A 25164-nucleotide genomic window follows, 5' to 3' on the forward strand; every position below is an offset into this window, starting at 1 on the left:
GGTTTTTCTTAGAGATTTATCTTTATTATTTTAAATTATTTGTCTGTGTCTGTATGCAGGGTGTGCACATCTGTGCAAGAGCTCACAGAGGAGTCGGATCCCCCAGGGCTTGAATTTACAGGTGGTTGTGAACCTCCCGGTGAGGGTGTTGGGGATCCGCTGCAACAGCCTTACAAACTCTTCACCGCTGAGCCATCTCTCCCGCCCCAGGTTTCCTTTTCTTAACTGGCAGCTCCGAGCAGGGGAATTCCAGTCCACGCACATTCTTAAAAAGTCTTGTGCTTGGGATCTTGCTGGGATGCAAGGAGTTAAGAGGAAATGGCCTATTAGGGTTTTGCTAATCCGAGAAACCCAGGACCTCAAAACTATGTAGAACGCCTGTAAAAGCCACGATTCCACCAGGCGGGGATAGTTGGCCGAGAGGCCCCGGAGGTTCTTCGAGTAACTGCAGAGCAGAACCTAGAACGGCCATGAGCATCCCGAGATCCGCTGGACCAAGGCCCTGACCTAGCGCACGAGATAACGGCGGCGCTCTCTGGCCAGACCCGGGGCAACTCAGGTGAGGCGTGTCTCCATCACGCCGTTAGTGGCCGGCCCCTCCGAGAATGACACGGGAGGAGAGGAGCCCGTGCTGCAGCACGCCAAGTCTGCAGCCCACCCGGGCTCCGGGGCTCCAAGCGCAGGGGTAACCCCCGCCCCGCGCCACCGCGCGCCCCCCACCGCCGACGGGACCGCACGGGAGCGCGCGCAGCCGGTCACGGAAAGTTGGCGCCGACGAGGGGGCCGCGCGCTCCGGGCGCCCCCCCTCCCACCCACCCGAGGCGCACGTGCCGCCGCGCCCCCGCTCCCAGGCCCAGACGGGACGCCCCCCACCCCCACCGCGGCACGCAGTGCGCAGGCGCCTCCCCGCGGGTCCCGGCGGCGGGAGCGGGAGCGAGAGAGGGAGGCGGCGGGCCCGGCGGGAGCGGCTTCAGCCTCGGCTGAGGGCTGAGGCGAAGAAGGCGGTGGCGGCAGCGGTGGCGGCGAGGCGGCGAAGGTGATGGCGACGCGGGGCCCATGAGGCGGCGGCCGGCGGGACGGGCCGAGGCCCGGCGGAGGAGGCGGCTTCGGGGGCGCCCACCGCCGGGTGAGCGGCGGCTTGAGGGGGGACCCGGGCCGGGCGCGGCCGGGCGAACTCTGAGGCGCCTCGAAAGCGGCGGCGGGAGCGGCTGCGGGCCACGCTCCCGGGAGTGGCGGGGCGGGAAGGGACGCCGCCGAAGGCTTCCCGCCGAGCCCGGAGGGGCGTCGCCACCCGCGTCCCGCCGCCGCCCCCGGCGCGCCCGCCCTCTTTGTCCCCAGGCGCGCGGCTCCCAAATTGGGAGGGAAACGGCTCGGGCGGGCCGGGAGCTGGCGGCGGCGCTCCCGCAACTCCTCGGGCGGTTGGGGGCCCGGCCGGGCTGGCGCTGGGCGGGCTAGTCTTTGTCTGGCGACGGCGGCCGCTCCTCAGTGGCGTGCTGCGGGGTCCGGCGGCTTCTCCGTCTCCGTCGGAGGTTTTTACCGGAGGTTCGGTTCGAGCGCTGCGCAGCGGGAGAGGGGCTGGCGGGAGGACCCGACTCGTCGCCTCTTGTTGGACGCCTTTTCTTTACTTGAGACGACTTTATCCTTACTTCGTAAAACTTTGGAGCTCTGTTGGTTTGTATTTTTTTTTTAAATTGTTCTTCGTTGAGTCTCCAGATTGAAAATAGAGGGGAGGCGCTAATGCTGTGATTGGGCTGGCTGCTGCGGTTGGAGTTTTTGACTTGAAGTGATTTATGTGATTTGTATTTAGAATTTGGGGGTCTCCCGCCCCCTGACCCTTTTGCGATTGTTTGGGATTGCTTTTCGTCTGTGGAGTGAATGAGTTCGGTTTTTATCATCTGATATTTTCGGACATTTTCTGTCCTCGAGAATTGGCAGTGCTACAGAATTCATTGTGCTCGCGCTTGTATTTGGTTCTCATCAAACTCGGTGAAAATCGAGGAAGTTAAGGTAGACAACGTTGTGGATAAGATATTTTGTATGTCTTCAGTCTGAAAGTCCTTGTCTCTGTGTACATCCTCGTAAGTGGATATATGTGAAAGCGCTGTACAAAGCTATACTACAAAGGAAAGATTTTAATTCTCTGTTAAGCAGTAATCATGTATTACAGATACGTGAGTATCTGTAGGAAGAGGGTTAATGATGCAATCTTGGAATCAAATCTTCCCCCTCACCCCGTAAACAGTTGGTAGGAATTTTGGAGCAAGTTCCAAACAGTTGAAGCAAGAATGAAAAGCAAAGAGAAACAAAAAAGCCCCACAAACTAAATTGCTTAGCTCCCAACTAAATTGTGATCTTTTTTTTTTTTAATTTGCAGATTTCTTTTGGTGTAAGCAGGGATTTGTGTGCAGTTACTTTGAGTTTCTGAAGGGCTGTGTAATGGCAACATGCTAGGAACTCGAGCGGACTCTTCTGGGTGAAGGGTGAAAAGCTTTATTAAACCAATCCGTTACCCAGATCTTCGGATGCAGAGTACTGTAGGCAAAGGGCATTTTGGAGATAAAACAGGCAGTGCAAGTTTTATAAATGTGTTGATTTGTCATGGTCTCAGCCATTGGTTTTATTCTGGCAACTGAGCATGGTGTTCAGTGCTGGCTACATACAGTGGTAAATTATTTCACAGTCTGGAGTTGACTGTCAGCACACCGTAGTTTATCTTTCAGACCTGTGGAATGTCTTTACCCAGAAGGGTGTTCCTAGGTACGAGCATGAGATGATCTCATTAAAGATAACATTTTACTTTTTATTCTCTTCTTTGAAGCAGGAAGTAGTATGCAGTTCCAGGCTGGCTTTGAACTCTAGCTCCTACTGCCTCCAGCGTGATGGGGTTATAGGTGTGTACCACCACTGGTGGCTCATTCAACAAACGTTTGTGATGCTGGAGACATATGCTAAGCATGCTGGTTCTCTGTCACTGAGCCATACCCTCAGCCCCAGCAGATTTTTCCCCTGGTTAAGTCCTTGTGTGGCACAGAGCTCAGCCTTGAGTAAAAAAAAATGTGTACCATCTCTTTTTCCCTCTCAATGTGTTTTGTTGGTGTTTTTGTTTTTCAAGACAGGGTTTCTCTGTATAGCCCTGGCTGTCCTGGAAATCACTCTAGACCAGGCTGGCTTTGAACTCCTAAAGAGATCCATTGTCTCTGCCTCCCAAGTGCTGTATTAAAAGCATTTGCTACAACTGCTAGGCTCCTCTCAATGTTTTTGTTTGTTTATTTGTTTGTTTGTTTCTGAGACAGGGTTTCTCTGTAGCTTTGGAGCCTGTCCTGGAACTAGCTCTTATGGACAAGGCTGGCCTCGAACTCACAGAGATCCGCCTGCTTCTGCCTCCCGAGTGCTAGAATTATCCTCTTACTGTTTTTAACGTGGAAAAAAAAAAGATTATCAATCTAGAAATTATCTAAAAGCCTGAAAACAATGTGCAAGCTTTTAGAATAAGTATGTTTTTCCTCTATGGAAGTGGCGTTGTTTCACATACTATTCTTATCCTCTAACCTCTAAACAGTGTTTAACTCCCTAGCTACATGGCTTCTTGTATCCATGTTTCTGTGGGACCTAACTGGTTTTGACTAAATTAGTTGTAACCTCATGATGACTTGTACATACCTTTTGAGGATGTTTGGAGTTAAGTGGAGTTAGACTCTATTTTTAGGGAATTCCTTTTGACTCATTCTTGGACCTGGGATTCCTACTTGCCCATCTAAAGTAGGTATTTATGTGGACTTAGATTCCATCCTGAAATGCTGTCTCCTCAAGGGTTCTGATTCTGCTCCAGCTCTTCCTCAGGGCCATCTCTGATGTTGGCCATGTCTTTACCTGATAATCTTGACCTTAGTCCTTATTCTTCTCTGCTCACTCTAAACTTACCCATTCTTGGTCCTCCATTATCCGGTATATTTTGAATTTTGTTGTGCTTTTGAGACAGGGTCTTATTCTAGCCCAGGTTGACTGTGAACTCGCAGCAGTCCTGCTTCAGCCTCCCCGTGTGCTTGTGGAATTGGAATTACTGGTGTGAGCCAGTGTGCTCCATTAGTGTATATAGCACTGGAGATTGAGCTATAGCCTCTTGCATGCTAGGTAAGCACTCTGCCAGCTACACCTCCAGCTTGCTTTTATAGTTCTCTTTCTTTTCCTTCCTTTCTGTACTAGGGATTGAACCCACAGCATGGTAGACAAACACTTGGCTACTGAACTACATCCCTAGCCCTGCTTATATATTTTTGTCTTATTCTGTGTATTCTTGTCATACTTACATCTTTTTCCTGTTTCCTGAAAGTTCAAAGCCTACCCAAAGAGTCTTTGCATACACTCTGTTTCCTTTACCCCAGAGGCAACATTTTATCTTTACTCCTGTCAAGCAACCTTTCAGGATGAAAGAGATGACTCAGTGGTTAAGAACACTTGTTCTTACAGAGGACATGGTTCGATTCCTAGCACATACATGTCAGTCAGCCATCTATAACTCCAGTTCCAGAGTATCTTAACACTGTCTTCTGACTTTGCAAGCACCAAGCACATAAGTGGTGTACAGATAAGCACATGAACAAAATACTCATACACATAAAATTAAATTAGAAAGAAACCTATTTCTTTCTAGTTTAGCCAAGGGACCTCTAAAATACAGCACTTTTCTAGGAATCTCTGCTTATTTGTATAATGTCTTTGTCACCATTAGACCGTGCAGTGTATTCTGTAATGTTTAGAGTAATGTCTTATCTGTGATATCTCAGTACCCTCAACACCTGGCTAGTTCATGTCTATATTCAGCAATTTGGTGCCTGCTAATTTTTTCTTTGTAGGTGTTTGGTATAGTAAAGTACTTCTGATAAAGTTTTAGGGTCTCTATCTGGGAGATTTGCTGTTACATATATTGATACTCTTTTCCTTTCTGTGTGTGTTTTGCTTTTTTTTTTTTTTTGAGGTAAAGAGTCTCCCCCTATACAACAAGGTGACCTCAGAACCGCTCTGTGTGCCTTAACCTCAAGTACTAGGATATAGATGTATACACCTGGTTTAAATATTGTGTTTGTTTATTAATGGTCTTACATGTGGTTATAATGTTTTGTTGTGGTTTGTTTAAAGATTTTATTTTTAGTTGGACATGTGGCCCATACATTAAATTCCAGCACCTAGAAGAGAAGCAAATGGATCTCTGTCAGTTTGAGGACACCCAGGGCTATATACTGAGACCCTATTTCAAACAAAACAGAGCTAGAGAGATGGCCCAGGGGTTACGAGCACCTGCTAATCTTCCAGAGAGCCTTAATTTGGTTCCTAGAATTCACATGAAGTCTCCTAACCGTCTTAACTCCAGCCCAGGGATCCAGTGTCCTCTTCTGGTCTCTGCAGGCACTGCATGAGTGTGGAGCACACACATACCTGGCAGGCAAACACCATACACATAAAATAAGTTAACAAACAAAAAGATTTATTTTATGTGTGTATGTGTGTGCTTGATACCCAAGGAGACCAGAAGAAGGTATTAGATCCTGTAGGTGATTGTATGCCACCCATTGTGGGTGCTGGGACTCAAACTCAGGTCCTCTGAAAGATCAGCCAGTGCTCTTAACTGCCGGGCCATCTCTCCAGCCCCTGATACTTTCTTTTTAAACTTAAAAGAAATAAAGAAAATTTGTGACTTTTTCTAACTTTTGTTAAACCTCAGTGATGATGTCTCAGCCTTTCATGTGCTGATGTTGTGGGTGGGTAGTGATGGTGTATTTGAATGTTAGAACATTCACTAATGATGCTCTGGGACCCAGGTTTGATTCCAGCACCAAAAACAAAACAAAAAATACTAAGACCCACCCCTTCACCCCAAACAACTAGTTCCAATAAACAAAGGTACTATATTACCTGTAGTATAATATGTATAACATTCAGGAATCTTATTTTCAGCAGGATCTTTGCTAAGTTTGAGCAGTCTGTCAAGTGAAATAAAGATTTTTTTTCCTTTTGACACACTGCATCCATCTAGTTTTTAAATTTTGCTTTTTTTTGTTGTATGTTTTTGAGACAGAATAACTTAAACTCTGTAGTCTAGGCTGCCTCAAACTCATGATCCTGTTGCCTTAGCTTCCCATGTAGAGGCTCATACATTATTGATTTTATCCCATTTTCCAATACATAATTAGAAACCCATACTAGCCTTAGACTATCCTGTCTCAGACTCCTAGTACTGGGATCACAAGGCCTGGCCTAGGCCATCTTATTTTGAGCTTGGAAAAATGTTAGGAATTGTGATGGATTGAATAAGAATGGCCTCTATAGGCTCATATATTTAAATGCTTACTTATCAGGGAATGACACTTCTTGAGAAGGTTAGGAGGTATAGCCTTGTTGGAGGAAGTGTGTAACTGGAGATGGGATTTGAGGTTTCAGAAGCCCAAGCTAGGCCCAGTGTCTTTTTCTTCCTGCTGTCTGTGAATTCAATGTAGAACCCTCAGCTATTCCAGCAATATGTCTGCATGCCAATATGCTCCTCACCATAATGACAGTGAACTGAGCCTCTGAAACTGTAAGCAAGCCCCAAGTAAATGCTTTCTCTTGTAAGAGTTGCTGTGGTCATGGTGTCTCTTTACAGCAATAGAACACAGAAATGTTCTAAGACAGATATGGTAGAGATAAGACAGAAATGGTAGAGATCTTAATTTGGGAAAAAAAAACAAGTTGTGTATCTGAAGCCATTGTGCATCCTGTTATACTTAAAGCAAGAATATAGAAGTGGGAAAATATGTCTATGATTTGAGATATTATCTAAGAAAAATTTTGTGCGATTTATGGTTTGCATCTTAGGTGTTCCCCTAAAGCATGAATTGAAGGCTTTGGTCTCCAGGTGATGATGCTGCAGGAGGTGACAGTGTGCCTTTGGAGGGTGTTTTTGTGCTTCCTGGCTTCTGTGTGAACAGTCCTGTTCTTCCCCTCTCCTCCCATGAATCTGTGTGTCCAAAGTAATGGTGCCAATGACCCTGGGCGGAGATTGATACCACAAGCAAAGTCCATCCTCCTTTCTTGGTTTATCGTTGTTATTCTTTGTCATTGGAAGCTGGTGGATGCACAGAGGCTACAGAGTCTTTTCTTCACTTTTTGTATTGAGGCAGCATTTCATGTAGCTGAACATAGCCCTGAATTCGTGATCCTCCTGCCTCCACCTCCCAGGTGCTGGGATTCCAGGTGTGCACCACATCCTGTAAGAAAAGTGTCTTTAAAGACAAAGGATAGTGAGCCTATGGTTCATGATCTTAGAGAAGCTAAGTAGCAAGCTGAATCCTAAGAAAAACATACCTAGATCGACCTGGAAAGGGGAAATAGACAAGATCACCTGAAAGAATTGGGAGCATGGGGGTGGGAGGAGTAGGGAGGGCGGAAGGGGAAGAGGAGGGGGGAGTAGAACTTGAGGGAACGGGATAGTTGAGATGGAGGAAGGACAGAGATGAGAGCAAGGAAAGAGATATCTTTATTGAGGGAGCCATTATGGGACTAGCAAGAAACCTGGCACTAGAGAAATTCCCCGGACTCCTAAAGGGTGACCCCAGCCAAGACCCTAAGAGAAGAGGGTGCCTGAACTGGCCTTGCCCTGTAGTCAGACTGATGAATATCTTAAATATCACCATAGAACCTTCATTCAGCAACTGGTGGAAACAGAGGCAGAGACCTGCGTCAGAGCACTGGACTGAGCTCCCAAAGTCCAGTTGAAGAGTGGGAGGAGTGAGAACATGAAAGAGGGCAAGACCATGATGGGTTCATCTACTGAAACAGTTTACCTGAGCTAATGGGAACTCACCAACTCCAGCCGGACAGGGAAGGAAACAGCATAGGTCTAAGCTAGTCTCTCTGAATGTGGTTGACAGTTGCTTGGCTGGGGCAGACTGCAGTGCCACTGGTAGTGACACCAGGATTTATCCCTACTGCTTGTACTGTTATTTTTTGGGAAACCCATTCTCTTTGGATGGATACGTTTGCTCAGCCTAGATATAGTAGGGAGGGCCTTGGACCTTCCCCAAAACAATGTGCCTTACCCTCTCTGAGAAGTGGATGGTGGGTTGGATGGGGGGAGGTGGAGGAAATGGGAGGAAGGGTGGGAGTGAGAACTGGGATTGGTATGTAAAATGAAAAATAGTTTGTATTCTTTAAAAAAAGAAAAAGAAAAAATAGTAACACACAAAAGAAAGAAAGAAGGAAAGACAGAAAAAGAAAAGTGGCTTTATTATTAGAACCACAGCAGAACTCCCAGCATCCAGGAGCTTTGTTTCTAGCTACTTTTTATGTTTTTCATGGGGAAACTGTCCCCTTACTCTGGAGGTTTGGAATTGTATATATATATGAGCATAATTTCTTAACATAGGGAAAAGAAAAAGGAGATCTGTGTTCAGAATAGTATTCTTAAATTCTAATAGCTAATCTTAAAGCCTCAAAGTAACATTTTGGTTTTAAAAGGGAGTGTGTAGAACTATATATTAATACCACAAGATAGGCCCATTGGGCTTGTACTGAATCTCATGGCATGTTGTTATTCCAACAAAAGAACCCGTGATATGAAGGAAAGTGATTAGAAGATGAAAATTGTATAACATCCACGTTGCAAATAAACATTTAATGGAACTTGTAATTGAAACTGACTTTTTTTTTCCTGCCATGTATGTGCAGGGGGATTAAGCCCTGAGTCTCCTGCGTGCTACACAAGTGCTGCACTCTTGATCTAAATCCTCAACCTCTGGTGGCTGTTTTAATCAGTTTTTCAAATAAAAGCAAATTCCTTCCAATGCCTAATACCGAATGAATATCAACAAAGAGTAATGGCACCAACTGTGGGTTTTCAGGGACTGTTGGGCTAAGTGTGGAAGCACAGACCTGTGATATCAGCACAAGTCGCAGAGGGAGAGAGATGAGTTCAGTCATTTGATGCCAGTCTGGACTCTGTGAAACACTGTCTACAAAACCCAGCAATTTAAAAACAGAAAGGAAGCCTGGCAGTGGTGTCACATGCTTTTAATCCCAGCACTTGGGAGGCAGAGGTAGGTAGATCTCTGTGAGTTAAAGAACAGCCTGGTCTACAGAGTTCCAGGATAGCCAAAGCTACACATAAAAACTCTGTCTCAAAAAAACATTAAAAAAAGGATATTAGGTGTGATAATTTCCCTTTCTTTTAGTTAAAAAATTAAATTGTGTATTTGTGTGTTGTGTACAGGCAGGTCCATGACATTCACAGATGAAAGTCAGAGGACAATTGTTTTAAAATATTTTTTAAAGATTTATGTTATGTGTATGGTGCTCTATCTGTATGTACACCTACATGCCGGAAGATGGAGCCAGATCCCATTATAGATGGCTGTGAGCCACCATGTGGTTGCTGGGAATTGAATTTAGGACTTTGGGAAGAGCTACCGATGCTCTTAACCCTGAGCCATCTCTCCAGCCCTCGGAGGATGACTTTTGGGAGTTGGTTCTTTCTGGGTGTTCTGCTGTGCTGCATATCCCAGGATCACTGCCTTTGAACTGTGGACTCCTTTCACCTCCCATCTCCATGTGGGCATGTTGGAACTACAGCTTTATGGCACCCAGGGTTCTTTCAGGATTCAATTTAGGTTGTTTGGCTTGTGCTACCATTTGAACCATCTTACTGTCTTCCTGGTAATGTTTTATACTTCATCTCCATGTTGTTCACATGTCTGTTTAATTCGTGAAAATTCATGAAGGAGTGTACTTGTATCTGTGCTTACTCTTTCCTTCCCTGCTGCTGGGAGGGAGACAGGGCCTTGTGCATGCTAGTTAGCTGTACCTCAGGCCTGCTTGTTCATCTTACCATATTTTATTCTTCAGTAAGTTTACCAAAAAACCAAAATTGTGTATAAAAATTTAGGTTGAAGAATTCTTTTGAAAAATACACCTTGCCTGATAGGCTCTAACAGCAGAAGTAAGCTAGTCCGCTTTAGTGGTGCCTCTGTTCCCCACCTGTCGCAGGCCTCTCCTCATCCTCTTTAGTTGTCTTACATTATTGGTATCCAAAGGGTTCAAATGCTTTAAAAAAAAGTATTTGAGAAATAATTGAAATCTTACATGCCACTCATTTTCTTTTAAGATTTATTTATTTTTTATCTTATATATGACCTGAAGTTCTAGCTTGCTCATGTAAGCACCTGAAAGGGACTGGAGACACAGCTCCACAATTAGGAGCACTGGCTGCGCTTCCAGAGGACCCGGGTTCAACCCCGGCAACCACAGCTCATAACTGTCTGCAACTTCAGTTTCAAGATACCTGTTGTTGAAATTTATTTATTTATTTATTTGGCCTCTGCAGGCACCAGGTACACAATGTGGTGTAAAGATATACCTGCATGTAAAACACTCATGTACATTAAAAAGAAGAAAATAAAACTTCCAAAGAAGGTTTCTGGTGTATGCACAAGGATATATAGATATCACTATGGTTATTTAAGAGTCCCGTTTTGTTCCTCTAAGAAGAATATTAATATCCTAAAGTAATATCACCACCCCTCATAGACTTAGACAACCACTAATCCACTTTCAGTCTTATTACAGATGCTTGAATTTGTCTAGATAATTTTGTATTTTAGCTAGATAATTGTGGATATTTAAATTTTGTGTTCTGTGCTAAAAAAAAATTACAAGACTGGCGTAGTTGCACATGCTTACAATCACAGAACTGGGAGTTGGAGAGGAAGGGTTGTAGCGTCGTAGTGTCCAGGCTTTGGCAGGCCTAGCAGGGCTGCCTCATGATCTTTCTTGGGTGGATGGTATTTCATTTTACACTTCCGCATAACAGTCCCTCTCTGAGGACAGTCATAACAGGAAGAGGTCAGGGAAGGAACCTGGAGGCAGGAGCTGAAGCAGAAGCCATGGAGGGGTGCTGTTTACTGACTTACAAATAATGTACTTTAAAAGATTTTTTTCCTTATTTTATGTATGTATGCCTTAGTGTCCTGAGTGTGTGTTTTGTGTACTATATGTGTGCAGGAGCCCTCAGAGGTCAGAAGAGAGCACTGGATCCCTTGGAGCTAGAGTTAGGTGGTTGTAAACTGTTGTCCTCTGCAAGAACAGCAAACATCTCTCTAGCCCCTCAAAGAATAATGTTTAAAATAATTGTAGGGGGCTGGAGAAATGGCTCAGAGGTTAAAAGCACTGCCTGCTCTTCCAAAGGTCCTGAGTTCAATTCCCAGCAACCACATGGTAGCTCACAACCATCTGTAATGAGATCTGGTTCCCTCTTCTAGCCTGCAGGCAGACATGCAGGCAGATTACTGAGAATACTGTATGCATGATAAATAAATCTTAAATAAAATAATTGTAGATACAGGTTGACACACACCTGTAATCCTAGCATTTGGGAAGTAGAGGCAGAAGGATCAAGGCCAGCGAGGGCTGCATAGTGACATAGTGAGACCCTATCTCAACCCCCCACCCCCTCAAAGTCATTGTCTATTTATTACAGAGGCTTATGTTATATAAAATAATCTTATAGCAAGTATTCTGTATTTGGGAATTATTAAAACTGTAGTTTTGCTGATCAAAAGGTAGTATTTTAGAGTTTTTTCTTGGTGAAGAATGGCTTTTTAGAGAAGGTCTATTTAGACCAAGTGTCCTTGATTGAACTGTGACTGTCTCTCTGCCTCTGTGCACTGGCAGTATTTCAGTTCTTGATAAATATTGCTCAGATGTCTGTAAGAAGTATGCTAGATCACACTTGCCATTGCTGTATGATGACGTTAGAACTTCCACAAACCTAGCAATATTGGAAATACATTTATTTGACGTGTTTGCTTTCCAAGACTGAATATTGTTTAGAATTCTCAATTTGATGTATGCTTAGGCTGTTTTAGATGTGGATACCAGTACTGTCCTTTTTGAATGAAGACAGCCCCACTTAGGAGGCCTTGTGGATGAATGTGGTATCCCATACTTTTCCAGCTGATTCCTGGATGTTCCTGAATTCAAGCAGAATGGCTCTTTGCCAGTGTAAATTGGCACTTCAGCCCACAATGGTGTGTTTTATTTCCTTGTTGGTTGATAGAGCCAACATTTCAGATGCCTCTCTTTTCAGTTGGTTTTATAATTTGATTCATGATAAATTATATCTTGTGTTTCTCAAATGTTCATAGCCAGGAACACTTTTGAAAACAAGTTGTTTTCATGTTTATGCCACATAGATTACTGTTTGCCAGTTAGCTGCCATAATTCTTTTTCTTAGAAATTGTCACCAGCTAGTTATTAAGCATCTATTATCACTGATGTGGAATTAACTTCCACTTAAAACGTTCCAGTTAAACAAAACTTCGTTGTAAACCCCTTAATTGATTCCTTGTCTGCACACTGCAGCATTACTCATTCAGGAGTGTGAGTCACTAGCACGATTATAACGGATTGCTCAGCTCTTGATCTGGGATGCTCAGAGAGTTATGTAGTAAGCCCGTCTTCGTTTTTTTTTTTTTTTTTAAAGTTTAGTCCAGATTATCTGTAATGGCTGTTTGGGAAATACTGTTGTTTTGAGACAGGGTTTCTCTGTGTAACAATCTTAGTTGTTCTGGATCTTGCTCTGTAGACCAGGCTGGCCTCGAACTCAGAGATTTGCTTGCCCTTGCCTCCTGAGTGCTGGGATTGAAGACGTGCACCACCACCTCCCTTCTGGGAAATATCTTTATGAAAATTTGACATCCTGTTATTGCTAATGTCATTGCTGTTACTTTGCTTCCTTCCTTACCCAGGAGTGCTGAATTTTCTGTAATTTTTCGGTTGTTTTATGAATTTTATTGTGCCAGAGATAATATTAAGCAATTTGAACCTTAGAAATCAACGAGTTCGTTAGTCTCCATTTGATATTCTCCATTATGTCACAATTGGAAACATGGAAAGAGGGGATGGAGAGATGGCTCAGTGGTAAAGAACATGTATTGCTCTTAGAGAGGACCTCAGTTCAGTTCCTAGACACCTGTAACCCCAACTCCAGGAGGTTTGAGATGCCTCTGACCTTAGTGGGTACCTGCATTCATATGCTTGTGTGTGTGTGTGTGTGTGTGTGTGTGTGTGTGTGTGTGTGTGTGTGTGTAAAGAAATACGGAAAATAAGACCTGATCCGTGAAGCCCGGGAATTACATTGTGAAATCACTGTCCTTGGCTCCTACTCCATTCTGCTCAGTTTTACAAAATTTAGGGTTAAGAATCAATCACTTAGTTATCTATAGATTTTTGTTTGTTTGTTTTTTGGGACAGAGTTTCTTGATGTGGCCTTGGCTCCTGACTTATTTATTTATTTTTTGAAGACTTATTATTTATGCAGTGTTCTGCCTGCATGTATGCCTGCAGGCCAGAAGAGGGTACCAGATCTCATTACGGATGATTGTGAGCTACCATGTGGTTGCTGGGAATTGAACTTAGAACCTTTAGAAGAGCAGCCAGTGCTCTTAACTGCGGAGTCATCTCTCCAGTCCTGGCTTCTTTTTAAATATTTTAAAGCTTTGTGCTGAGTTCATTTGAGTTTGATTCAAGCTTGCTTATAGGCCTGGTTCTGGGCATGCTCAGAGCTCCCAGTCTAAATCAGGTTCGCCTCCTTCTGAACACTCTGGTGTTAGGATCTTTCCCCTTTGGTTGGTAGGAATACAAAGCATTGCTTGTTCTGTATTGTGTCCAAATTGTCCCACTTTAGGTACATGAACTAATCAGTGCTGAAGACGGGAGCCCTTCGCAGATATCCAGGGCCTGTTTCTGTAGCGTGAATCCTCCCACATCACCATCCATTTCCCTGCTAACTGTGGTCTTTTCTTCATAGCAGTCACCACTTACTGCACATATACCAAACACTATGTATCTATAGCATCAATAATATCAAAAATGATATTAGCTGGGCATGGTGACCCAGACCTTTAATCCCAGGACTTGGGAGGCAGGGGCAGGTGGATCTCTGAGTTTGAGGCCAGCCTGGTCTGCATAGAGAACTTCAGGATAGCCAAGTGTAGCATGAATTGTAATTTATTTTAATAATAACCCACAGTCAGATATTGAGGGGTGAAAGCTATGAGATCAGAGGAACAGTGCAGCCTGCCACTAGAGAGACTTCCTTCTTCTGAATCCTCAGACTGCTGCCTCAGACTGCTCTGAGCTCCTGTCTCCTATATTCCTCTCTCTTCCCAGCCATATCACTCCTGTCTCCACCTCCCAAGTGCTGGGATCACCTTTGTGTGAGCTGTTTCTCTTTTAGACAGGATCAATTTTGTGTAACCCAGGGTGGCTTTGAACTAACAGAGATCCGTCTGCCTCTGTCTCCCAAATCTTGTGGTTAAAGGTGTGCACCACAGCTTGGCCTCTAGTAGCTTCGCTCTGCACTCTGATCTTCAGGCAAGCTTTATATGTTAACACACAAACAAAATATCACTACGTGTTTCTATGTAGCATGCTACCCTGAGTTCCGCCTGCTTCCTTAGGTCTGGGCTGTCGCCTCAACTCAGTGAGTCTACTATACTTTGTTTATTTCTTCCTCCTTGCTCTGGAAACCCTCTAGTTAGCTTAGATAATTAGAGGTCTCATGTTGTTTCCCTCCTCTCAGGCATTTCTGTAATGTATTGCCTATTATTTAAGAAGTGAATAACTACTGCTTTATAGACTTTCCCCCAGTGTTAATTAAGATACAGACATACATTCAGGACCATGTCATATCCCAAGATGTCCTTGAACTGATGTGCTCTGCTTCAGCAAACAGTGCTGTGATTTGAAACTTGGTACCATGCCTAATCTGTCTGACCTTTTGTTTTATTTTGTTTTTTGGTTTTTCGAGGCAGGGTTTCTCTGTGTAACAGTCCTGGCTGTCTTGAAATTTGTTTTGTAGACCAAGCTGGCCTCAAACTCACTGAGATCTACCTGCCTCCCAAGTGCTAGTGCTGGGATTAAAGGTGTGCACCACCACTGCCCAACCTTTTTTTAAGATTTATTTTATTTTTAATTCCGTGTGTATAGGTGGTTATGAGCCACTATGTGGTTGTTGGGAATTGAATCTGGATCCTCTGGAAGAACAACTAGTCCTCTTACTGTATATACACATGCGCACACACACACACACACACACACACACACGGAGATTGAATCTGTGTCCTCTGGAAGAGAAGCTCGTCCTCTTACTGTGTGCATGCACACACACACACACACACACACACACACAGCAGTATGTAGATATGTAGTGGCTCACACTTGTGATCTCAGTACTCAGGATACTGAGTCAATAGGATTCCTGAGAGCTCAAGGCAAGACTACAAAGACCCTTTCTTACAAAAACAAAAAGAAACTATTCATTCATTGTTCCCTTGTACTGTTCCTAGTTAGCTCTTTTTTCTTTAGGGGTAGCGAGAGGAAGCTAAGCTTGGTGGTACTTGCCTGTGTAGTTTGAGCACTCAGGAGACAGAGGCAGGAAGACTGTCACAAGTTCTAGAACAGTTTGATCTAAATAGTAAGTTCTAGGTTAGCCAGGGCCAATTTAGAGATGCTATCTTGAAAACCCAAAAACCAAATATTTAGATAAGTAAATAAATAGAGGAGGTTGATCACATTTCTGTGTGTTGACTTTTGTTTTCCTCAACAAAATATGAGAGCCAGTGATGGTGGCATATGCTTTTAATCTCAGTACTCGGGAAGCAGAGTCAGGTGGATCTCTGTCAGTTCGAGACCAGCCTGGTCTACAGAGTGAGTTCCAGGACAGGTTCCAAAGCTACAGAGAAACCCTGTCTGGTGCGGGGGGGGGGGGGGAGTCCAAAACAACAACAACATCAACAAAAAAAAAACCAGACAAACAAAAAATAAAAAGTATGAGAGTTTCTGAGAATCTGGGATTGGACTGGGATCACATGACTTAAGGAGCAGGTTTTAAAGAGCCAAAGCCAAAATGAAACATCTCCAGGGAAAACAAGCAAATTGGTTTCTGAAAAATGTTGAATATTAGAAACTGAAACTTGAAAGTAAAAATGGTTAACTTCTAGCCCGACATTTGGCCTGACACAGGATTCTGTACGACATCCTGTCCTCTGCTTAAGCTGTCCACAATCAAAGGTCACTGCCTCATGAGGCTGCTTGCTCTCTTTTTGAGATAGACGGATAAAATGGGAATCCAGAAGAAAAGTGTAAAGGGTTGTAACAAATGCAGGTACTAGAGAAATGCATCTGTCCATCTGCTTATCAGATGTTTATTTAGCACTTAAAATGTACCTTTCCCTACTTCCAGATGCTGAAGTAAGGGTCTGGTGTTTGTCTTTTAGGGGCTCCCAGTCAAGTTGAGGTGACAAGATAAAATGTTGAGGCACTCATAATAATCATGATACTGTGTTTAGTTTGCCTTGAGTCCAGACACAGCTCTCAGGACTTGGTATGTACAGACTGCATATCTCCCCCCTTTAACAGTTGCCTCAAGCTTGCTGTCCAACCTGAATATACTAACTTATCAGTGCCCAGACATTGCCCCGCTCAGCCATTCCACCCTTCCTGATTGAAAGGAACCTTGCAGTAATTTTTTGTTTTTAAAGCTTTAATTGATTTATTCTACATTTAAGATCTTTTTTTTTAAAGCTTATTGTTTCTTTTTTAAGATTTATTTATTTTTATTATGTATACAACATTCTGCCTCCTTGTGTGCCGCATGCCAGAAGGGGGTGCCAGGTCTCATTATAGATGGCTGTGAGCCACCATGTGGTTGCTGGGAATTGAACTCAGGACCTCTGGAAGAGCAGTGCTCTTAACCACAGAACCATCTCTCCAGCCCCTACATTTAAGATCTTAAACTCTGAAATTTCCTGGTCTTACAAGTGGTTTTTATGTTCATTTTATTCTATGTATATTAGTGTTGTACCTGTATATCTGTGTACCACTTAGATGTCCAAGGAGATCAAAAGTTGTCAGATCCCCTGGAACAGTATGGTTGTGAACTATACATGGTGCTGGGAACTGAACCTGGGTCCTCTGCAAGAACAGCAAGTGTTCTCAACCTCTGAGCCATCTCCCAAGCTTTAAGAGTTTCTTTTATAAATCAGATCCCAAGGATTGGAATAAAGTCCTCTCCACATGAAACCTGTACGTAGTCCTGTTTGCATTGAGTGTGTGAGTGATGCTGGGAATCCAACACGGGCCCTTCAGCATGCTAAGTGAGCACTTTACCCCTGAGCCACAACCAGCTACAATAGCACAACTTGTCACTAGCAAGACTGGCTTACTTCAAATTCTGGTTTTACAATACTTAGTAATTAGATGATCTTAGACAAATTACATACATTATCTGAATCTCACTTTCTAATGTTTATGATGATCCCAATAATCAGACTCTACCACCTGAGATAATCCAGATAATATGATTTATACTTAAGTTTTAAAAATCCTATAAACTTCACTTAACAGAAGAATGCAGTAAGTTTTTACTTGGTCCCAATATTGTATAAGTAATAGAAAATTGTGAATTTTGGGCCTAATGTAACTCAGTGATATAACACTTCTTTCTAGTGCAAGACAAGGTAGATTTATATCTTAAGTTACTTGGAAAATAGACTATAAACTTCACTTAACAGAAGAATGCAGTAAGTTTTTACTTGGTCCCAATATTGTATAAGTAATAGAAAATTGTGAATTTTGGGCCTAATGTAACTCAGTGATATAACACTTCTTTCTAGTGCAAGACAAGGTAGATTTATATCTTAAGTTACTTGGAAAATAGACTAAAAATAGCGCATTTGGTTTCTGTCCAATTACTGTTATGTAAGCAAACATGATTTTTCTTTAGTATGTATGTGGGTGCGTGAATAGTTTTGAATTATGGACCACCATGAGCTGTAATATACTTTTTAAAAAATTAGTGTTGGTTCTGCTGTTCCTTTGGAAGCCCATGCTTTTTTATTTTAGAAAGAAAATTGCCCATCACCCATTTTATGTGATGTTAAAATTAGTAAAACATCATTTATATAGAAAGGGATACAGTAAAATGCTGAAACAGGCTGCTTTTTAAAATCAGGTTTATAAGTGGGATTGTGGTGGCACACGCCTTTAATCCCAGCACAAGGAAGGCAGAAGCAGGTGGATCTTGTGAGTTTGAGGCCAGCCTGGTCTACAGAGTGATTTCCAGGACAGTCAGGGCTGTTACACAGAGAAACCCTGTCTCAAAAAAAAAAAAAATCAGTTTGTTTAGCACCTATGGTGCTAGCTTCTGGTTGGTTCTGGTGAAAGTCTGATAGGGTACACCCTTCATCCGAGCATTTGGGAGGCAGAGGCAAGCGGATCTCTGTGAGTTCAAGGCCAGCCTGGTCTAGAGTTCCAGGACATCAAGGACTACACGGAGAAACCCTGTCTCAAAAAACCAAACCAGAGGGCTGGAGAGATGGCTCAGAGGTTAAGAGCACTGACTGCTTTTCTGGAGGTCCTGAGTTCAATTCCCAGCAACCACATGTGTGGCTCACAACCATCTGTAATGAGATCTGGTGCCCTCTTCTGGCCTGCAGGCATACATGGAAGTTGAACACTGTGTACATAATAAATAAATATTTAAAAAAAAAAACAAAAAATACAAACCAAACCAAAAAAAGCTTTCTTTCATGTATATGGATGGATGCTTTGTCTGTGTTCCATGTATGTGCCTGGTTACCATGGTCAGAAGAGGACAGCAGATCTCCTGGGACTGGAGCTTTTATGTGGTTGTGTGTGTACCACCATGTGGGTGCTGGGGATTGAAACTATGAAATGCTCTTAATCTCTGAGCCGTCTCCCAGACAACTTTGTGACAGTTTCTCGTCATGTTGTTGTCGTCATGTTGTTGGTTTATCTTGTCTCCGTGGAATTAAGAAAAAGGATGACATAATTTGTGCTGAGCATAAATTATAGGGAGACCTGCTCCAAAGACTTCAGGATATGGATCTAGCGACTGGGGTTCCATAAAAGCTCATGGAAAGAAAGACTGGGTTGGTTTAAAACTCTACTCTCACCCTTTCTCTCCCCTTTTATCTCAGGGCCTCATATGTCCCAGGCTAGCCTTGACTTTGAACTTACTTCTGATTCTCTGGCCTCCACATCCACACATCCTAAATGCTGAGTTCTAAATGCCCTACTTATGTGGTATCGGGGATCAGATCAGGGCTTTGTGTATACTAGGCCAGCACTCTACCAACTGAGCCACAGCCTCAGACTTGGCCTGGTTCAGCATTCCTAAGCTCTCAGTTTAATTAGTGCACAAGACTCAATTCTGGGTGTGTTAAAATTGGAGGTGCAGATGGTTGTGAGTCACTGTATGGATACTGCAGATTAAACCTGAGCCTTCTATGAAAGCAACACCTGTGTAAACCACTGCATCCTCTCTTCAGGCGCCCCCCCATCCTCCTGCCTGTTTCCCGAGCTCTGACATAGCAGGCCTTGCACTAGTTTGACTTTGTGTGTCAGCTTTCCACATATAAATTTTGACATGTGATTTTGGCAAATCATTTTCGCTTTTTTCTTAAAAGTTTTTTTCCTCTATCTTTTGTTTTTCAAAACAGGGTTTCCCTGTGTAACAAACAGTTCTGGCTGTCCTGGAACTTATCTCAAAACAACAAAACCCTAAGTTCCAGTTAAATTACCATGAACACGGGGGCTGGAGAGATGGCTCAGAGGTTAAGAGCACTGACCGCTCTTCCAGAGGTCCCGAGTTCAATGCCCAGCAACCACATGGTGGCTCACAGCCATCTGTAATGAGATCTGGTGCCCTCTTCTGGCCAGCAAGCATACATACAGACAGAACACTGTATACATAATAAATAAATAAATCTTTTAAAAAAATTACCATGAACACTCAGGGATTTTTGTTTTTGAAACAGTGTCTCACTTTGTAGTCATGGCTACACCACATATACCAGACTGGCTTCAAACTCCGGGCGATCCGCCTGCCTCTGTCTTTTGAGGGCTGAGATGAAAGGTTATGGCCATCAGGCCCGGCCTCAGCAATTGTTTTAAATTTATTTGTTAAATAAAATGATAGTCATGAACAGAGTTGGTGCCATATGGATGACATTTGACCGTAGCTTTTCAAAGTTACAGAGCTTGATAATGGGCACTAAGTGTTGGTTTGCCTTGTTGATTGTTTTGTTGTCTTGAGACAGTTTCAGTATAACACAGCCAGCTAGCCTGGGACTTGCTGTGGAGACTTCACGTTGTCCTCAACTTCACATTGTTTTGTTTTTCAAGCTGTCTTTGTTTTGTTTTTAATCACAGTCCAGGTGTTTTCTCTCTGACTTTGTGAGCCTTAGGATTTGTAAATCACCTCCCGAGGAGACTGGTGTTGCAGTGGCTGAGCCAGCTGTTGGGTGTTTCAGCTGAACAGCTTGCTCCTCCTTGGCTGCTCAAATCCCAGTGAGAAGTATTGGCTGCGGCAGAGACACGGCTGTTGGTAGCCTGCTTTAGCCTTGCAGTGCCGCTGCTTTTGTTTCTGCTGTAGTTGCCAACGTTCATGTTCATTAGTGGCAGGTTTGTTTGTTTGTTTGGTTTTAGTGTCTTGCTTTTAACCCCGGCTGGCCTGAAATTCTAAGGGATCTGCCTGTCTCTGCCTCCCTCTTCCAAACGCTGGGATTAAAGGTGTGCTCTACCATGCCCACCGGTTTTGAATTTTCACAAATGACTCTTTTCTCTATTAGGTTTTCTTATTTTTGAATTAATGTATTTATTTATCCTACATGTATGTGTGTGTACTATTTATACTCCTGTGTCTGCAGAGGCCAGAAGTGGACATTGAGTCCCCTATAGTAACTGAACTATAGTTACAGACAGTTGTGAGCCACTATGTGGGTTCTGGGAATTGAACCCAGGTCCTCTGAAAGAGCAGTGATCTTAAGTGCTGAGCCATCTCTCCAGCCCCCATCAGGTTTCTGTAGAGCCTGATGAGTTAGAAAACTTTGAGATCACTGTTAATTTCTCCTGCCGCTTATTTTGGGAGGAGGAAAGAAAGAATGGTATTCACAGTCAAGCCTGTTTCTGTCTCCTTGTGAGTGACCCATGTGGCACACAGAAAACTTTGTTTCTTCCTGAAAGTGACACGTTTGTGATTCATTGTTTTCTGTGGGAGGAAGCTGATGACCTGCTCTTTTCTTTTTCCCTTTCAGAGAGAGTTTGGGAAAGTAACAAACAAAATACCATTTTTGAAAGAAGGTTTTGGGTAACAGAAGTTCTGGATAACAGGTGAGTTTGGAGTTACTTGGTGGTGATGATTACCATAGTCCTCAAGTGCCGTGGGAGAGGAAGGGTAGAAAATGTAGGTGGGCTTTGTGTCAAGTGTTATTGGGGGTTTGACACATGACACAGATCCTAGGCATAAATGTGAGTATCTTGTATCCTCTAAAGTAGTATTTTTAAAGATGGGTGTGATGCCAAACTTATGGTGGCTCACAACCATAATGTAATGAGAGATCTAGTGCCTTCTTGAAGAAACCTGGTCAGTTGTTCTCATCAACTTAGACCATGAAACCCAATATGGACAGGTTCAACAGAACCGCCATATACAGGCTGCCCATGCATGCTTCAGCATTGCCAGGGAATAAATTTTATTTTCAATTTCATGATGACAAATACATGTAATCCCAACATTCCAAGACTGAGGTTAGAGGTCAGCCTAGGAAACATTTGACCCTCTGAAAAACAAAAACAATAAAAAATAATCAAAAATAAGAGCCGTACATGGTGATGCATGCATGCCCTTAGTCCCAGCGCTTCAGAGGCAGATCTCTGTGAGTTAGAGGCTAGTCTGCTTCAGACATTGAGATTTGTTGTAAGCGTTTCCATTGTGAGCTTTTTAAGTAACTAGGCTTTGTGGCCTAGCGGAGAATACTCCCTGCTTTCTTTCTGTTCGTGCTCATCATTGCCAGTTATTGACAGCTGTAATTCCTTAATTACTTTGGGAAAAAAATTGAGAGAGGCTCTCATTGCGTTGGTCTGGCTGGAACAGACTTTGTAGATCAGGCTGGCCTTGAACTCACAGAGATTCACTTGCCTCTGCCCCTCAAGTGTTGGGATTAAAGGTGTGTGTCATCACTCTTGGCTTCTTTAATTACTTCAGCATTTTATTAACTGGTCTAAAACTTAAGCTTTCTAGCAAACTGCCTCTTTACAATGGAGTTGAGCCCAAGGTCCCTTTTATTATGTTCTCAGTGGTAACTCTGTGACTGGACCAGAAAGCTACCCCAGTCCCCAGTGCATTATTTGTTTTATTTATATATATATATATATATATATATCTCACAATGTCTAGATGTCCCATAACACACTAATATACGCAAAAATACAATGTTCCACATCTGAGAAATCTCAATAAAGTAGGAAAGCAAACAAGACCCTCTGTGTCCAGACATGGAGTAAGGTGTGCTGTCTCTCCTAAAGCTGTTGGAGTCGGGTGTGACTATTCTAACATCTGTTCTGCCGGGAGTCTTGAAGTGAGCTACATTTTGAGGTTAAAAAGTTTCTAGAAATACTATGAATTAAAGTTTACATTGTCAAGGTTTGATTATTTGTTGGGGCAGGGCACCAAAAATAGAAAACTATTTTTTAGCATTTGTTGATTCACTTGGTACTTTTTCACATGCCAGGGCAAACCAATCCCATCACCATGAGTTGGAGCTTCCTGACTCGCCTGCTAGAGGAGATCCACAACCATTCAACGTTTGTTGGGAAGATCTGGCTCACTGTGCTCATTGTCTTTCGAATTGTCCTAACTGCTGTGGGAGGAGAGTCCATCTACTATGATGAGCAAAGCAAATTTGTGTGCAACACAGAGCAGCCGGGTTGTGAGAACGTCTGCTATGACGCCTTCGCACCGCTCTCCCACGTGCGCTTCTGGGTGTTCCAGATCATCCTGGTGGCAACCCCCTCTGTGATGTACCTGGGGTACGCCATTCATAAGATTGCCAAGATGGAGCATGGAGAAGCAGACAAGAAGGCAGCTCGAAGCAAACCCTATGCCATGCGTTGGAAACAGCACCGGGCTCTGGAAGAGACAGAGGAAGACCACGAAGAGGATCCTATGATGTACCCAGAAATGGAGTTAGAAAGCGAAAAAGAAAATAAAGAGCAGAGCCAGCCAAAACCTAAGCATGATGGACGACGGCGGATTCGGGAGGATGGGCTCATGAAAATCTATGTGCTGCAGCTGCTGGCCAGGACTGTGTTTGAGGTGGGCTTTCTAATAGGACAGTATTTCCTGTATGGTTTTCAAGTCCACCCATTTTATGTGTGCAGCAGACTTCCTTGTCCTCATAAGATAGACTGTTTTATTTCTAGGCCCACTGAAAAGACCATCTTCCTCCTGATAATGTATGGTGTCACAGGCCTTTGTCTATTGCTTAACATTTGGGAGATGCTTCATTTAGGGTTTGGGACCATTCGAGACTCACTAAACAGTAAAAGGAGGGAGCTTGACGACCCGGGTGCTTATAATTATCCTTTCACTTGGAATACACCATCTGCTCCCCCTGGCTATAACATTGCTGTCAAACCAGATCAAATCCAATACACCGAGTTGTCCAATGCTAAGATTGCCTACAAGCAAAACAAAGCCAATATCGCCCAGGAGCAGCAGTACGGCAGCCATGAGGAGCACCTCCCGGCTGATCTGGAGACTTTGCAGCGGGAGATCAGGATGGCTCAGGAACGCTTGGATCTCGCAATCCAGGCCTACCATCACCAAAACAACCCCCATGGTCCTCGGGAAAAGAAGGCCAAAGTGGGGTCCAAATCTGGGTCCAACAAAAGCAGTATTAGTAGCAAATCAGGGGATGGGAAGACCTCCGTCTGGATTTAATCTTGGTTGGGCTTACAATTCGGATTTTCATAGTTTATGGTAAGCAGCGACTCGCTGAATAATGACTTCCATTGAGTAAACATTTGGCTCTGGTTATCTTCAGGGATGCTGTTGGCTCATGATCCCAACTCAGGGACTCTGAAGGTGGAGCTGGGATGAGTGGGGAGGGAAACACAGTGTTCCCAGGCACAGGTTCTCAGCAGTAATACAGTGCAGAACTTTATGTTGTGTCTTCCAGATCCAGAGAAGAACAGATATATTTAAATCATTCTGTTGAACAGTTTTTGTATGTACAGTATTATGGTACTTTTTTTTAGTATGATAACTTTTTTTTGTATTTGTACATTGGACTGCTGTAGTTATACTTTTTTATATTAAAGGAAAAAAATCGTTGTAAATAGTGCCTGTTAAAAGCTACTGTGGATTCTTTTGTTTAGCAAATGTTACCTTGTGACTAGAGCTGTAGTAGATGGTACACTTAATAAAAGTGCCTCGTGTTTGGGGAAAGATTTAAGACATAGGGAAACTGAGGGAGAAATACCAGTTTTCAAGTCTTTGGAAGAAGATCCGTATTAGGAAGAGGCTTGAGCTCTTCCTTCTACCTGAGAGATCTTGGACTCTCCTTCCTGTGACCAGAGGTGCAGCCATTCTTGGAAAATGTTTCCAAAGAAAGTAAATCATTTGCTACAGGCTTCCTTTAAACACCCCGCATGGCTGCTCTATGCTTTGTTGGCGTGTCTGACTTAAGTCCTTCTAACCCAGCATGGCTGCTCTATGCTCTGAAGGTGTGTCTGACTTACATTCACTACTAAGCAAAGATGTTCCTGGTCAAGTGGCAGTGTGGAGTGCCAGCGAGTGTGACAGTGGTGTGAGGTCAGCAAAGGCCTGCCTGGAGAATGACACTGGCCCTGAGTCTGCCGAAACGCAGCTCTCTGGCTTCTGAGGGAGCTGGCTAGGAATATTCTCGTGTGTGTGTGTGTGTGTGTGTATCATTAGAAACAGAAACAAAAATTCTCTCTTTGATTAAGAATACTCAAAGCTACTTGTACTGAAAATGGCAAAAGGCCTAAATCCAAATATTTTATTTTAATACTTTGGTGTGAAATGTGTATGGTTCACCCATGTCTGCCAATGTGGGCTTCTGTCTGAGTGGCCATTATTCAAGCTGAGTTCAGTATTTATTCGCTGTTAGCATATGTATTAGTTAGTGTCAAGCACTAATGTTTATAAAAGTAGTTATTTGCAGTGTTTTGCCATCTGGAGTCTTGCACCACATTGGAGAGCTGTCCCTCCTGTCACACTCACGCTTTGTCTCCAGGTGCCGAGTCTTT

The 25164-nt window shown here is 43.5% G+C and overlaps 1 protein-coding gene across 4 annotated transcripts; it reads left to right on the forward strand.

Annotated features, from left to right (window-relative positions):
- The first annotated feature begins 271 nt into the window (after positions 1-271).
- Positions 272-24231, forward strand: Gjc1 (gap junction protein gamma 1). 4 transcript variants are annotated; one of them, XM_048445829.3, is made up of 3 exons: positions 272-559; positions 21147-21222; positions 22623-24231. In XM_048445829.3, the coding sequence occupies exon 3, from the start codon at positions 22643-22645 to the stop codon at positions 23831-23833; it is 1191 nt and encodes a 396-aa protein (XP_048301786.1). In that variant the 5' UTR covers positions 272-559; positions 21147-21222; positions 22623-22642; the 3' UTR covers positions 23834-24231. The 4 variants fall into 4 exon arrangements, with proteins under 4 accessions (XP_048301786.1, XP_085551987.1, XP_085551986.1 ...); XM_085695861.2 differs by lacking the exon at positions 272-559 and adding an exon at positions 955-1036; XM_085695860.2 differs by lacking the exon at positions 272-559 and adding an exon at positions 987-1126.
- Positions 24232-25164: the final 933 nt, after the last annotated feature.

Source organism: Myodes glareolus, chromosome 9 (assembly GCF_982192425.1).
Source record: "Myodes glareolus chromosome 9, mMyoGla1.1, whole genome shotgun sequence".
Taxonomy (NCBI): domain Eukaryota; kingdom Metazoa; phylum Chordata; class Mammalia; order Rodentia; family Cricetidae; genus Myodes; species Myodes glareolus.

Excerpts from the sequence above, each read along its gene's own strand:
- Gjc1 (XM_048445829.3), top strand. The coding sequence starts at position 22,643 with ATGAGTTGGAGCTTCCTGACTCGCCTGCTAGAGGAGATCCACAACCAT.